This window comes from Cyprinodon variegatus, unplaced genomic scaffold (assembly GCF_000732505.1).
Source record: "Cyprinodon variegatus isolate N-32 unplaced genomic scaffold, C_variegatus-1.0 Scaffold733, whole genome shotgun sequence".
Taxonomy (NCBI): Eukaryota; Metazoa; Chordata; class Actinopteri; order Cyprinodontiformes; family Cyprinodontidae; genus Cyprinodon; species Cyprinodon variegatus.
The window spans coordinates 396,328-411,905 of NW_015151186.1; the positions used below are offsets into that span (position 1 = coordinate 396,328).

The 15,578-nt window shown below is 36.2% G+C and overlaps 1 protein-coding gene across 1 annotated transcript in view; it reads right to left on the bottom strand.

The window, feature by feature from the left end:
* Positions 1-7,139: 7,139 nt before the first annotated feature.
* The window catches only part of LOC107097922 (ubiquitin carboxyl-terminal hydrolase 34-like), a 23,137-nt gene continuing 14,698 nt past the window's right edge, over positions 7,140-15,578 (bottom strand). Inside the window, exon 6 of the mRNA XM_015395275.1 lies at positions 7,140-7,217. Within this exon, the coding sequence (XP_015250761.1) occupies positions 7,140-7,217 (78 nt within the window). The remainder of the gene's footprint in view (positions 7,218-15,578) is intronic.

Here is a 15,578-nt window from a genome sequence, read left to right on the forward strand (position 1 = left end):
CCACATTTCAATTAATCCATCGATCTATTTTCCACCATGTTTATTCCTGCTTGAGTCACAAGGGGTGCTGGTGTGCCTATCTCCAGCTATCAATGGGTGAGGGGGCGGTACTGCCTGGACAGGTCGCCAGTCTATTGCAGAGCAACAGAGACAAAGAGGATGAATTAACCTAACAGTCATGTTGTTGGACTGCGGGAGGAAGCCAGAATACCTGGAGAGAACCCACGTATGCTCAGAGAGAACATGCAAACTCCAGCAGAAAGACCCTGACTGGGATTCGAACCCGGAACCTTCTTGCTGCAGTGCCCACTGCACAACTGTGCAGCCCCAGATCAATTCATTTAAGAAATAAATGGGAGTTGTGATTTGCCTGTGTCTTATTTTACTCCCTTCTTGTTTTCTTTATTTTTATTTTTATTTTTTTACAAACTGTGCTTTTAAATTTTTTGTGGATAATATCTTGTGAGTCAAATGCATCAAATACTGCACTAAATTTTAAAAAATATACAAATTACATATATATCATAGAAAATATTATGTACAGTAAAATGCCGTTGAAAATGTACATATTGTGTCACAATATAACCTAAATGTTTCACTTTTTAGGCACCATCTTGATCTCTGGTCTCATGGTCCTTATGATACGTTTTTTTTGTACTGCAGCATTTGATGCTTTTAAAAAAATATCTACTTACAATGACCCCAACACGCTTTAGGGATCAGAGGAACTGAGTAGAGTGGTTTAGCTCATATTTGTTAAGATAGATTTCAGTTTGTTCTTGAAAAAGATTAATCTGTCTCACTCACCAGATTAATTTACTGAGCTGTGTTTTGTTTTGGTTGGTTATTTTCATTTTTTACAATCTATATATACTATGTATGGGTAAAATATTTAGAAAGCTTGGGATGAAATTGACTTTTTATGCTGACAATACTTATATTAATGTCTCAACTGCACTTATTGTTTGTATTGAAGTTAGATTAAGTTAAAGGGGTAACATTGGCATTGGATGTAGGAGTTTGCCCTGCAATTGAAGGGTTGAGCCCTGGCTCAGACTTTTAAGTGTTGTTGTGTCCTTGGGCAAGACTTCACCTACGGTACATTGCCTTCTGATGATGGTCAGAAGGCCTGGCGGCAAAAGTGTATGGCAGCCTCACTACCATACACGATAAAGGTTGTTGTCTATGAAGCAGACATTTTGAAAAAAAAAAACAACAAAAGCAAACCAACTGCTTAGTCAGTCACTAAATTTGGCAGCCATTTTTTAACCCTCCAGGTGATGTCTTTCTTGACCCGGATACAACTTTAAAAGCCTTAACAAACAGCATGTCTTTAGTTTATTTAGATATTGTTGAATTGCCAAAATTTTAAATTTCTTTTCCCAAAGCTGTGAAAATTAGGGGTAATGCCCTTAATTACCAAGTTCCATTTCATATTATAGATCAGATTTTTTAATTTGTTCCCAGCAGAAAAAGAAGGCTTTACTTTCACCATATGTACAATCTGGTTCTGTAATCTTTCACGTAAAAAGGGAAGTAGTCGCTCCAAAATGTTGTTACATGGTTCCTCTTGAGGAAGCACTGATTCAAGTAGATTAAAACTGGTTGAAAGCAAGGTAATGCAGTGATCTAAACATCTGACTATTACAAGACTAATTACAATAGTACATTATTTGCCAAATTTAATTATGTATAAGTGTTTGAACAAAATTAATTATATTCATTTAGACAGCTACTGAATCCATTTGCTTTTTTTTTTTAAGTTGACATAGAAATAAACAAATTAATTTCAGTTAGTTTCTTCATTCATGTAGCAACTTTTTGCAGCTGGATTACAGACTACCTGACAAATGGACTGCAGTTTGTCGGACTTAAGAGTCAACTATCTAATCTGGTAGTCAGCAGTACTGGAGCACCACAGGGGCTGTAGTCCCACTGTTTCTTCATATTGTTTATGCCTCTGACTTCCACTGCAAGACAGAATGGAGAAAAACTCAGATGACTCTGTAGATCTTGTGTGTGTCAGAGAGGGGCAAGAAGCTGAGTACAGCTGGTCACTAATAAAATATAAACATTAACGTTTCTTCCCTTTACAAAAATGTTATTGCATTAACCCGCATTTGCAAGGGGAGATGTTTATCTTTTTATGTCTTCTGTACAATTAATTTATCTCTGTTGCTCACACTTCCAGCAATGTATGCAGTACAGGCCTGCTGTAATGAAGGAACATGGCTTATTTATATTGATACAACTAATGTCTTTTCAGCATAAAAGCAGAGCAATAGTGCAAATAAAACAACAATACAGGATATTTAGGAAACTACTAACAGCACTTACTGAATCTTTAAAGTAAAGCTACTACATATAATACAGGCCCCTGTATTGGTGCTCAATACACTGCAAAGATGTGTAAAAATGAATCAGCTTCTGTTGCAGTAGCAGGATCTGTAACTGAAAACATCCGCTTGTCTGTTCTTCCATTTTCCTGCCCGTCCGTCTGTCTAGCTTCTTTTTAATATGTTACCCAACTTAACCAATATGTCAACTTACTGGCACAAAGGCATTTACCAACACATAGGATGCAAACATAGTTGGAAAACTGGTTCAACTAAGTAAAGTGAGATACCAAAATCAAATTGGTCATAGTAATATTTAATCATCCATCAATATTGTTAGTATCAACTCAATATCTTAACTTTACCTGATTCACTTAAGACAAGAACTTACTTTCTAATGTTAGTGTGTTATCCCACCATAGTCTCAAAGCCACAGGAAATGGCAAAAATATTTAAATCAAACACAGACGTAGGGAGTAAAAATTATACAACTGAAAAAGCAGGACAAGTCAAAGAAGCAACAAAGAAGACGTCTGTAGTTCTTTGAGAAAGCAAAGATAAGAAAAAAAAGGATAAGCAAACAACAAAGGTCTGGAACTAAACAAAGGAAACTGGGCTGAAGATACTGAGGAAGAAAACTTTGGATATGAAAAAGGAATTCAAAACACAAATAATACAGTCTTAAGATCCACAGGCTGTATAAAACACACTGTGCAGTGTTCTCCTGTTTTGCAGCAGAAGGGCTTCAAAGAACCTCCAAACCAAAAGCATTGTTAACTTTAAGTCAGTCACATTTGAAAGCAAGGGCATAAAACATCCTGCCAGAATAAGACCCATTAGGTGCTTCTCACTGAAAACAAAGGAAACAAACATCACTTTCAAAGTTTAAATAAAATTAAATACATTTACATTTAAAATGAGCAATGGGTATGTCTTTAGTGGCATTAGGGTTTTTTAAATCATAGAACTCTAACAACCTTTTATTTTCCCTAACTGTTAAAACAGATGAGATCGACTCTTCAGGATCTTGCCTTACCTTTTGTCAAAGTTCTGGGAGCATTAGTCAGTAGTATCTGATTACCAAAAAAAAAAAAAAAGAAAAGAAAAAAAACACCACTCTATCATGACTTTAAGATGATAAAATCTACCATTTATAAGAAAGGTCAATTTTATTTTTTTTTTGTTGCTTAATTGCTATTAGTAAATGACACAGTGCCACTCTCAGTATGATTCACTTACTGCATGAATCTTAGATTTTATCCGGCCGTCTGGTTCGTACACCAGGCAAGTAAATAAATCAGCGACATGAATCAGTTCTCAGCAGTATGGAAGCCGGTTGTGTCCCTTTTCACTGTGGTTTTCTCAAGAAAACAAGTTAATTTTCTCATTATATAAAGATAACAAAAGCTGTTTTCTCATAACGAGATGATAATTTTCTCATTAGAAAGCAGTTTTCTCTTCATAATGAGATTAAAACTGATTACATCCTTTAATATCACAACAGCGGGAGAGTATTTCTAAGTATTAGTTATGACAGCCTGTTTGTAATTCTGTAAATAATCATGTGTTTAACTTTTAGGTAATGAGACGACACTGGTTTGATGATTTGCTTCCACTTCTGATTCATAAGCACTAAGACCTACAGTATGCCTCGGGTGTCTTAACGTCATGTGTTTTCTGAACAGCCCCGGGGTCATGGCTGTAACAGGTATAAGATGCATTAACCCCTATAATGAGTCCAGATTAAAAATTTTCATTAAAAAACAGTCAGATTTGTCCAATCATCCATCACGACCTGAAATTAGTGAAAAGAAAAAAGAAACTAAAAACCTGCACCATAGGCATGGACAGACTGGGAATCCAGGGCTGTTGGCCAGCCACATTTATTACTCATACAGGTTAGTCATCTTGTTTTTTGGAGGAATCAATAACTGTTTTCTCTTGATAACGAGACAGTTATCTTTTTATCTTGAGAAAAACATGAATGGTTTAACCGTGGTAACGAGATAGTTATGCAATTGTCTTGAGAAGGCAAAGGAAAAAAAACAAGTCAAGTACAACCGCTCTCGGCTTCCGTATAGCATCAAGCTGGCAGCGAATTTAGATCAGTCACAACCCCAAACTGATGAAACAAGGATGGAGCTAGGGGCTATTGCCAAGATTACCAGATAATTTTTTTATTTCAATGGAAAAAGCAGATCCCCTCTAAGCCAGATGAGATGTCCGAACTAGTTTCACACACTGACTGTGAGTGCATAAACGGACAAAACATAAAGTCATTATCAATTTACATCAATATACTAAAATTTAAGATGACAAACACATAATTATTGTTCTTTTCAGAACTACTTCTATTGCATTTTAATTATTATTACTATTTGAAGGCAAAGTTATGTCTCTACAGTTATCAAAGAGTTCTTCTATGTAATTAGAGACAAAAAAAAACAACTGGTCAACCCATTCAATAAGAATATTAGCTAGACCCAAATATTATTAAGACAGCGTGAAGCAACTTGATTAGCATGAAACTCTAGTCAGTCTTCAGTAATATTTTTTGCAAATGCATATGCTGTGTTTGAATATCTTCCCCTTTTTTATTTTTGGTACAGTGTGATTAGAGTAGATTGACCCTGAACTGGTTCTGGTGTGGTTTTCGTCAACCCCTCAGTGCACAATGGTCTCTGTCTAGCTAACCCTATGAATAATTTCTTGCTCCACGGCTGATATGGAAGCTCCACTCCCCAAAAGCTGACATTAACTAAACTGGGAACGTAACCGATCAGTTAACAAAAATGATTGCATTCAGTTGGCTCGTACAAATGTTTCTTTCAGTTGAAAGATTCATGAAAAAAGACAGCAGTCAAGAAAATGTCTGCCTAGTTTACAATGGCTCTGAGGTTAATACTTTTGTTGGAAAGTGGTCATAACTTCGAAAACTGGGTCAGCAACTTCCGCCTCTATATCACTTTTGATCTTCAATAACTTCATGAGAGAGCTCTGTGTAGAGGAAGCTGCCACATACTTCACACAGGATTCTGGTTTCTTCATCCTATTGACTAGCACCGTTACTTCACACAAAATGTGTGAACTAAAGCTAATTTTGACCGTCCTCCTTTGGTACAAAATTATTACTTCTTTGTGTGTGTTTTTCTCTGGTTGAAATGTCTAGGTAATGGAGTGGGAGAATTATTTTTGGCTATAGGGTATAATAGTCACCAGCTACACAAACACAGGGATGATATGAGATTAAAAAAAGAGAAGGAAATGTAATTTCATTTGCTTCCAAAATCAGACTTCTATGGCAAATATGCAAGTTTCTTTCTGTCAGTTTTGATATATTGCTTAAATATTCAGTAAGTAAGTGAATTATTCTACACCTCAAAAAGTTGAGCTTTAGTTTAAAACTGTTCTGAAAAAAACCATCATCAAAATCAACCATGCCACGTTGGAAAGATGTCCTAAAATTTTGTCATTGATAAATTGCATGAAGAAATGCTGCCCAAGCCAAGTTGCATGGCTGCTGGCTGGTCACAGTTTGCCCCTTTTTACAAGACAACCCAATGGTAACAATGCCTGTTCTTACAGATTAGACATCAGAAGATATTATTGTTGACAGATAAACGCTAGAATACTGTAAAAATTGACCACTAGAATTGGTTACAGTCAATATTATTGTGATATAGAGGCTAAAATCTCTGGACAGGTGATACCATGCACTCAGAGAGCCTATTAGGTGGACACTGTCCATGTCTTTCAGCCTGATGTGACTCCTTATTGTCACTGTTGCAGACCCATGGGTATGCTGCCAATCAAAAAATTCCAATCAATGGCTGCTCTGACTGTAGCAGGAGACAGTATGGAGGGGCCTGAGTGCTCACCTTTTAACCCCACATCACACAGAAAGCAAACAAGTCAGGAAGGGAGAGGAAAAAGAGAGAGAGAAAGAGACGAGAAGAAAGGATGAATAGCTGAAAAGCCAGATGTGGACAGGAGATAATGACAGTGGAGAGATAAAGAAGACCTTAGATCTTTACTCATCTGCCACCACAGTGCTCTCCCCCCTCTGTCACTCAGCTGATGCCCAGATGGTCCTGCATTAATTCATCTCAGAGATGAATGACAAAACAATGTCTGGCCTTGGAAAGCAAAGTCAAGGCAGGTAAGAGGACAAGATTAGACAGTTACTATCAGCCATATATACATGCCTTGCAAAAATAATTATTTTTTCAAAATTGCATGCGCCTTAATACAGAAAAGTAGCTTATAGAAATTTGACCAAAAAAATAAAACACCACAGAGCCTTTTGAGAGAGAGAGAGAAACACATTATATATATATATATATATAAATAAATAAATAAATAAATAAATAAAAGACTGTGCAAAAAGTCTTCACCTGTAGACTGTGCAAAGATGCCCCTGAGACAATCCAGCACATAATTGCAGTTTCTAAGATGCTGGAACGGAAAGCTAACATGGAGCGGCATAACCAATTGTCTGGCATAGGGCTCAGGAACATCTGTGCAGAGTATGTGCTGGAAACCCAGAGGCTAAAGTGGGAAACACCTCCAAAGGTGGTAGAGAATGACCAGGCCAAGATCCTGTGGGACTTCCAGATACAAACGGACCAAATGGTAATGTTAAACGAACCGGACATTGTGGTGGTGGACAAAAAGCAGAGAAAAGCCGTTGTGGTAGACATAGCAATATCAAATCACTGCAACATCAGGAAAAGGGAAAATGAGAAACTAGAGAAATACCAAGGGCTCAGAGAAGAGCTGGAGAAAACCTGGAAGATCAAGGCATCAGTCATGCTCATGGTCACTGGGGCATTCGGGGCAGTGACCCCGCCCCCGAACTGGAGGAGAGGCTACAGGAGATCCCTGGAAAAACACCAGACATCTCTGTCAAGAGAAGCACAGTTCTAGGAACAGCAAAGATACTGCGCAGAACCATCAAGCTCCCAGGACACTGTCAGAGCACCCGAGCTTGGAGGAAAAAGAGAGACTGCCTACAGTGTGTTATATATATATGTTTCAGAAAAAATGCCAATGTTTTCTTTTTCATCTACTTGAAAATGATACTTTCATTAAACATCCACAAATTATACTTTAAAGATACAGGTTGTAAAATCACAAGAAAATGTAAAAGATTTTGGATCTATAATTTTTTTTCATGAGGAACCTTGTTTACTTTTTATAATTGTTTAATAATAACTTTGCAAAGGATGTCAAGGAAGATGATAATTCCTAACATTTCCCATAAAAAAAAAAATAAAAAAAAAATGTAATACATTTTTTTATATCACCATGAAGCCCTTAAATTGCTAATTACATTCAGTTATGAGTATCTTAGCTCAGACTGAAAATGGTGCAGGTCAAAAACAAAAGAGTTCTTTCATTAAGGCACTTGGAAATCTAAAATGAGGTTTTAATAAGTGCTTTATCTTGACAAGGAGCAAACCAGGTGGCATCCCAAGTGATTCCCAATGAGTTATTTCTAGCATCATGTATTTATGAAAAAAAAATGTATTTCCTCTTACAGCAAATCAGCGCTGCAGAGCCTGACTGTGCCTAATTAAGGAGTCTGTATAGATGAAAAAAACAAAAACATTAATTGACATCTCCGAGACAGTTTTGTCTATTTCTTGGTACACAATAATCAACGGAGATGTCAAAAAAATTCAAGTAAACAGACGCCTGAAATTTACAAGTGCTCAGTCACGACTGTACATGTTTTTCAACTAATGAGGAGGCTTTCATTAATGGCTATTCATAAAGTTTCAAAAGTCTTTCAATCATAAGCTGAGTGTAAACAAAAATTGCTTAGATGTATTTTGGTGCATATTGCTTGTGGAATGAAGCAGTAAAAAGCCTGTTAGCAGACAAAGAAAATCAGCTCTGTCAGAGACAGAAAGAGGGCTTTCTCTTTGTGCAATGTGAGCGATTCTTCCTGACCCCTATCCAGCTTTTTGCACAAATGTGTCCTCCCAATCACAATAGATGACTTTCAGGGGAAAAACTGCATAAAAGCCATCCATATTCATTTTTAACAAATGTCTCCTGAAGAGCAAAAAGGCAGTTGGCTGGTTGAAAAGTTCAGGACTGAGTTACTTGAAGGCAAAACGAATGTGTGTCAAAGGAAAAGCAGTTTTTATTTTTTAATATTCCAGCTTTATTTTTCTTATTAAAATAGAATGACAGTTGCTTACTTGAAATGTTAATATGAGTATAAACTTAATGATTTCAATACCAGAATTTTTACTTTAAATTGGTTATACAAGTATAACCATTCTGAGGATTTTTTTTTACCTTGGTGAAATTAAACAATGTTTCATATTTTTGAAAAAGAAATATATTTTAATTGATTCATTTATTTTCTTAAAGATACTTACAAAAAAAAAAGAAAAAAAGTCCAGTTATATTAATCAAATCCTGACCACAATTAGGTTTAGGTCAGCCCAGTTAATATCTACTCAGTAGCTAACAGAAATATTTAATATAAACAAGTATTTTGCTTAAACATAAAAATGCACTTAAATTACTTAAAATTCTTGAAACATAGTCATAATTGCAATAAACATATCACAAAGTACTTCAATATTCATAGTTAACGTTTAAATCTTGAAAATGAATTGAGTTTCTTCTCATCTTCTATCTAAACTTTGAATTAGTCCAGAAACTAGAATATATATATATTTTTTTTACAGATATTGGAAAAGTCTGCTTCCCGTCTGAGCCAGATGCAAAAAAGAAGTTTAAAAAAATGAAGCAGGACTTGCCCTGATGTTGCATCACTTCTTCAAACAACACTTCAAACATCAACACTTATTGTGCAATTCTTAGGTAAGTGTATGGTTGGGACTACAAAGGTGCATCCAATGATATGAGACTAAATTATTCCATGTGAATTCTTACACACTTGTTTTAAGAAATCCAAGAACGTGAATTGAAAGAAAATATGTCTCTATTGCTGGTTTAAAGAGTCACCATCTTATAAAGCAGAAAGAATCATTTCGCATCTGAAGAATATTGGGGATTTTCATATAAATATAGTTCACAGCTCTTTTTTTTTTTCAGTAAAACACACAAAATAGCTGTTTATTTATTCCATGTAGGGATCAAGGCCTAAACAGTACATAGTGTAATGTTTCATAAAAAAAAAAATAAAACAATATACAGTGAGCCATCCAACATCACTGCCTTAAAAAGCTTTTTCCTAACGACAAATTCTCTCTCTTGATATGGTTTCAAATAATCCCCTAGAAGATTACCTACCAGTTTCAAAAGATCATTTTAAATGGACAGGGATTATATTCTAAATCAAACTGTATTAGTTTGCTAAGCCAAACGCTGGCTAAGTCTCAAAGGACAGAGAGAGAATTACTTCTATATGACCTGTTTTGTTTACATCTGTGCAGGAGCAATATTGCTGTAAAGAGCTGCATATACAATAGATAGAGACAGCCATGTCTCTGGGCATCACTCAAATGTACATGCTCTGCAAAAATTTGCCCCTTCAAATGTTTTGTCATATTTTTTTCTATTTAACTTTTAATGTATTTTTTGCCTTGTATTTATCTTTATTTTGCTTCCATCAACTTAATGAAAACATGTTCAGCATCAATACTTGAAAACAATGAAAACACAAGGAAGCTCTGTTTTATTATTTGTTCAAATAAACAATATTGTCAACAATGGGTGTTGAGGTTGCTTGAGGACCCAACAGCAGAGAGGAGTGAAGAAGAGAGGAGTTCTGATTGATTTAATTGGGTAACTAAGTAACTAAATAAACCAAACAGATCAACTGATAACAGATAACTAAAAACTCAGAGTCACAAATGGGGATAACCATAACAAATATAGAAGGGAAAGAAAAGGTTACTGCATGGGGGGGGGGTCACTAAAGTTTTGGTTGTTTACACTTCTTTTATATTCTCCCCTGCAATATTTCCACTAATTAAAATTTCTTTAAATACACATTAGCATGAATTCAACATACTGTATTAGACAGATAAATGGAGGCAGAAGATGTCTTTCAGTCATTGATGCACACATTCAGCGACACACAGCTCTTTCAAGCTGGACACCATTTCATTCACAACACCTGTCCCATCAACCAGGAATTTGAATCAGAAATACTTTAAAAATCCCTGGGTAAAATTACTTTCATTACATTACATAATTACTATATAATTAGGGGGTAGCCGCACCATCTCGGCATCAGTTTGGGGGTCCTTTGCCTGGAAAACGTTGAAGACCTCTGCCTTAAAGGATTTGTTTATTTTACTGTTCGTACATAAAACTCAGATATGGTCCCGTCATTCTCCTACTAGCAGCTCCTTCACGGTTATTGAAGGCATTTTAGCTCATTCTCTACATAATGTGCCAGAGATGGTATATTAAGTGTCAGATTCGAGCATCTTAAGTCACAAAGGACTTTAGTCTAACAGACATTCTTTTCCACATTTAATTAGCTGTGAAAGAAAGACGAATATACGCGAAGCAGCTCTGATGGGAAATTCCTAGTTGCAGATATTTTACTGTGAAAGGGTGCAAATGACTTATTGGCCAGTTGTCAGGCTGTGGACTAATGCATTATTTGTTTATGTTAGCTGTATCTTTATTATAATTAACCTTATGGATATTACTGCAGCTGAACTTTGAATTAAATGCTGTCTGTTTCACTGGACAGAACATAAATGTGCATAACCTAGTACAACATTTTCTCTCTATGCTCCTACTGTAGCTTATCAATATAAAAGCAGTTTCAACCCCACACACTGTATTTCACTCATAATATAATCTACAATATATCTTAAGACATTTTTTTTATTATTATTATTTTCTCTTTGTGTGTTTCTCTTTGTGTGTTGAATACAGAACATGGCTTCCCAACAATCTTAGAAGTCCTGTGATTTGGAGTGACCAGAAAACCTGCAACATGTTACCTGACTGTCAAGGCGGGGTGGAGGTTGAGGTTTGACAGGACCCAAATGCAGACTGAAACTGAAGGAGGTTGCTTGAAGATTTATTATCCAAAAAGTTCAACAGAAGCAAAAATCCAAAAACATAAATCCACAAAAATCCAAAAATGCTGAAAACCAGAAATAGTCACAGCAAGAAGGGGACAAAGTAATGACGACAAACCAGCAAAGAGTGACTGAACAGGAGGAGAATATATGGCAGAGAGAAACAAAGGCAAGGCTAATTAGCAGATTGGGAGCAGGTGTGAACAAAGGCAGGAAGGGAGCTAGGGAAAAGGAGACGCAAGAGGGCAAAAAAGAAATAACTAAGAACTCAAATACAATCAAAAATAACTAGAACACAAGAATGGAAATAAGACCAAGGAAAACTCAGAGATAAAACTTGAACAGAACCTAAACCATGACACCTGACAGTAGTGAACTGGTAAACATTACAGTTAAAGGAGAAAGTTCCACGTTTCAAAAATAAAAATTAATCATTTTAAGTTAAAAGTTGTGGCTGTGACCCCTAAATTCCATTTTGTCTGTTACTAGAATAAGACACTTGTGGACATCTCCTTGTAAAGTGGACATGAATTTCTTTTTAAATTTTTGGCTGCTTACCTTGTGATAATATAGAGGTTAATGTTTGGCCTTAGTAAATGCATGAAACATTTTAAAACAGAGTCATTTCTGTTATCATTTTCCATCAAATAAAAACAGAGGATGCAAGGCCAATGTGACAGGCACGTTTGCTCTTTTTGGTTTGTCATCTAAACTCTATAAGAAAGAAATATTCTACACTATATTATGGTTGGACTAATACTGTCGAGTAAGAAAGGATTAACAAGACTGCTTATAGTAGTTCAGGTATGATGTGTAATGTAGATATGTCCCTTCATAATCAGTTGAGATTTAAGAATGTATAACATCTTTGTCTTTTCATTTCTGACTGCATCCCCAAACTCTAAATTAATTTTATGAGTGAATTTGAGCTTGAAATATTTATGTATTCTCAGTTAAAAGAAAACACAGTATATGCCAGTTTTATTTTAAATGTGGCATAATTTTTTAAAAGCAAATTGAAGCAGTTTTCAATATGTTACATTAAAGCTTAAAAGATTAAAACACAGTAGTTGAACTGCTATTCCTAGTATGTCTTAAATAACACAAAAGTGAACTCTAACAATTTAAAACAGTTGCTTGTGGTTGTACTATGACAATCTAAAATTTTGATGAACATGAATTCTTTTGCATGGCACTGTGCATTATTTCTTGCATTAGGCAGTGCATGCAAATGTTACTACAGTGCATACAGAAAAACATTCCCTGTTTTCCACATGCAACTCGATGTTGTCACACATTGAGTCACTGACACAGTCATGCATTAGGGCGAGACCCAGAACACCCACAGGTTCAACCCTGCAAGCCAAATGTGTTTAGTGAGTCCTTTTACTCATCTCTTTCTGCCTGATATGGCGGCTAATGTGGTATAATTAAGAATGCATCGCTTCAACACATTTCAACAGCTGACACAGAACTGGAGGACAAAAGTCTCTTTGCGAAACGCCAGGAAAGAGGTTGAGGGGACCAAAGTGAAAATAGATGCAAAACAGCTCGAATATACAGTTGATTTGCATCAGAAATAGAAGTATGCTACTCATAAGTAATGTATGGGAGCCTGAGGGCCTGCTTCACACAGATAATATAATGTGTCAGTTTAATGAGCTTTAATGAGTGAAGCCCTAAAAAGTAAAAACAGAAAATCCAAAAAACTTATTTGGCCATATAGGCCTTTGCTCTGGTGTTTAACAATAATACCATAGGTTATATGCCCAAATCCACTACTTCCTAAACTCAGCAGCTCCTTTTTTTCTGTATTTAATTACTTGAAAGACTAATCAATCCCAGAATGTCCGGCCAATGTCCTCATGGTTACTGAGGTCAAAAACACCTCGATTAATCAGTCTGTCCATGTTAGAGTCTCTCGGGTTTTGCTGTTATATTTATTTATTTATTTTTTTGCCGAGCTTTCTGTCAGCGACAGGATCTTTGCTGGTGGCTGGGCTGACCTGTGTTGGTGCACACTTATATAAGGAGGTGAAGGTAATCTTACTTTGCTGAGTGATTAACCTTGATGGTGTTCCAGCCAAAGACACCAACCAGGAATATTCTTCTTGTGGAAATTTGTCTTCTTTTAAATCTCTTTTAATGTGGACTCTGTTATTGTTCCAGGGTCCAGACAACCAGTGAACCTCAGTTCTTCTCTGATTTTCATTGAAAAGGTCTTACCTGTATGCAGCAACTACCAGTCTTCGTTACCTGCCTGCCCACTCCCCAGCATAGTCTTTTGAAAGTACAAACATTCTCGCATCTCAATCAAATTCTCCTGGACCTCTAGGATACAGTCTGCAAAGCCCGCTGAAACAAACACCTACACATCCATGGTACCTCCCCTTCATCTCTCAAGTAAGTAAATTAATCTGTCATCAGTTTTCATCAACCAACTCCTTCCTGATCAGTCTGCTTTCTTCCCTAAGACGAACCAGACCGTTCAACTGACTTCTTGCAGTTCTCTACACGTTTCTCAATGTAATTCTGCATTTGGATAAATAAAAATAAAAACTACACACCAAAATGACAGTCAATTAAAGGGGTCATAGAATGATTATATAGGTAATTTGGTGCTGGTCCTTAAGGTCTCTGAATAGGGTGTGTAACGTTGGTTGGGCTGAAATTTCTTTTTGTTTTACACTTGTGTAAACAAAGTAACAAATAAATCTGTCTATGTCTAAGTCATTTTGCTCATTGCCCTATTAAGGTTTAAAGATTTTATGAAACTTTCCTTTCATCCATCTATCGAAATTCATGTGCTCTTTAAGCTAACTTATATACCCCATGTTTTATCAGTTTACTTTTTCCTTTTAGCATCAGATCATCCATCTCTTTAGCCATCCCTCTCCGTTCACCTGCATCTGTCATGCCACATGGCCCCATTATCATTTCAAAGGGGGGCAGTTGGCTTCTCCCCAGAGCAGCCCTTCCTTGACACAGCACATGGATATTAAAACAGCTTCTATGTGAAAAGTAAATGAGAAGCTAGTTTATCTTGAAAGATGCAACTGAGAAGGACACATTCAGAGCACACAGGGGCCAGCTTCATGCGACAGTGCCAGTTAAAAATCAAAAGCTCTCCAGCAACTTCAAAACTTGTTAGAATCCAGGAAATGTGAGCCAAAAGCAGATATATATCTATATAAAGCTTGTAAGAAGAACAGAGGGTGTTTATCTAAACTTTGTAAACTACCAAATATTTTACTATCTATAGAATATATAAAAGCTGAGAAAAAAAGTTAACAGCTATAGAATAAATCATGATGTCTTGGTGTTAGGACCCTCAATCGGTTTTGAAAAAGTTTTTTATAAGAAGCTGTTTTTATCGTGTTTCTGACATACACGAATAATCTCAAATCCACTTGAATGGAGTATTGAAGAATCAGATTTACTGAATTAACTTTTAGTTTACTTTTGCTAGTTAGTTCAAACAAGCACACAAACAAACCAGAAATTAATTCAAACTGAAAACTTAACTGAAATCTGTATATATTAATGACAGCTTAGTCCAACATAATTGCACACATAATGTACAGATTGCATACATGTTACACAGAGGTTTACAAAAATGAGCCAAAAAAACCAAACAATCCATGAGTTTCACTGGGAGAAATAAGCATACAGGAGAGGGTTGTGACAACATGCAGCAAATACTATAGTCTATAGAGGCTGACCATTTAACAGTAAGCCCCTTGTGGCTGTTAGTGTCACTGCACTAAGTAATCTGCCTCCTGATTGCCTACAAGGTTCAGAATTTGGAGTTATGTGTTTTGTAGTTTTTTGTCACTAAAATGAATGCATCCTAACATAGACTTTCAAAACAATCTTTGCCATCATTTGGAAAAAAACAAACAAACATTTAAATCAATTTTTGTCACATTTCAGGCAGGTGCAGGCTGCAGGGAACAGGTGCAGGCTGAATAACTCAACAAAAAATAAAAAAAAGCAGTTTCAATTTTGCCAGACTTGGGCTACATTCACTAGCCTGGGTGCCATTCCGAACTTAGTCCCGCCCACAAGGTTGCCAGTTCGGTCTGGCTCTGCTCCATAGTAGCGCGAGTATGATCACCCACTCTCTGGCGATCCAATCAAATTGTCAGGGCGGGCTTTATACGATGATGGACAGATGATCAACAGTAACGTAATCAACCACGTGACCAAAGCT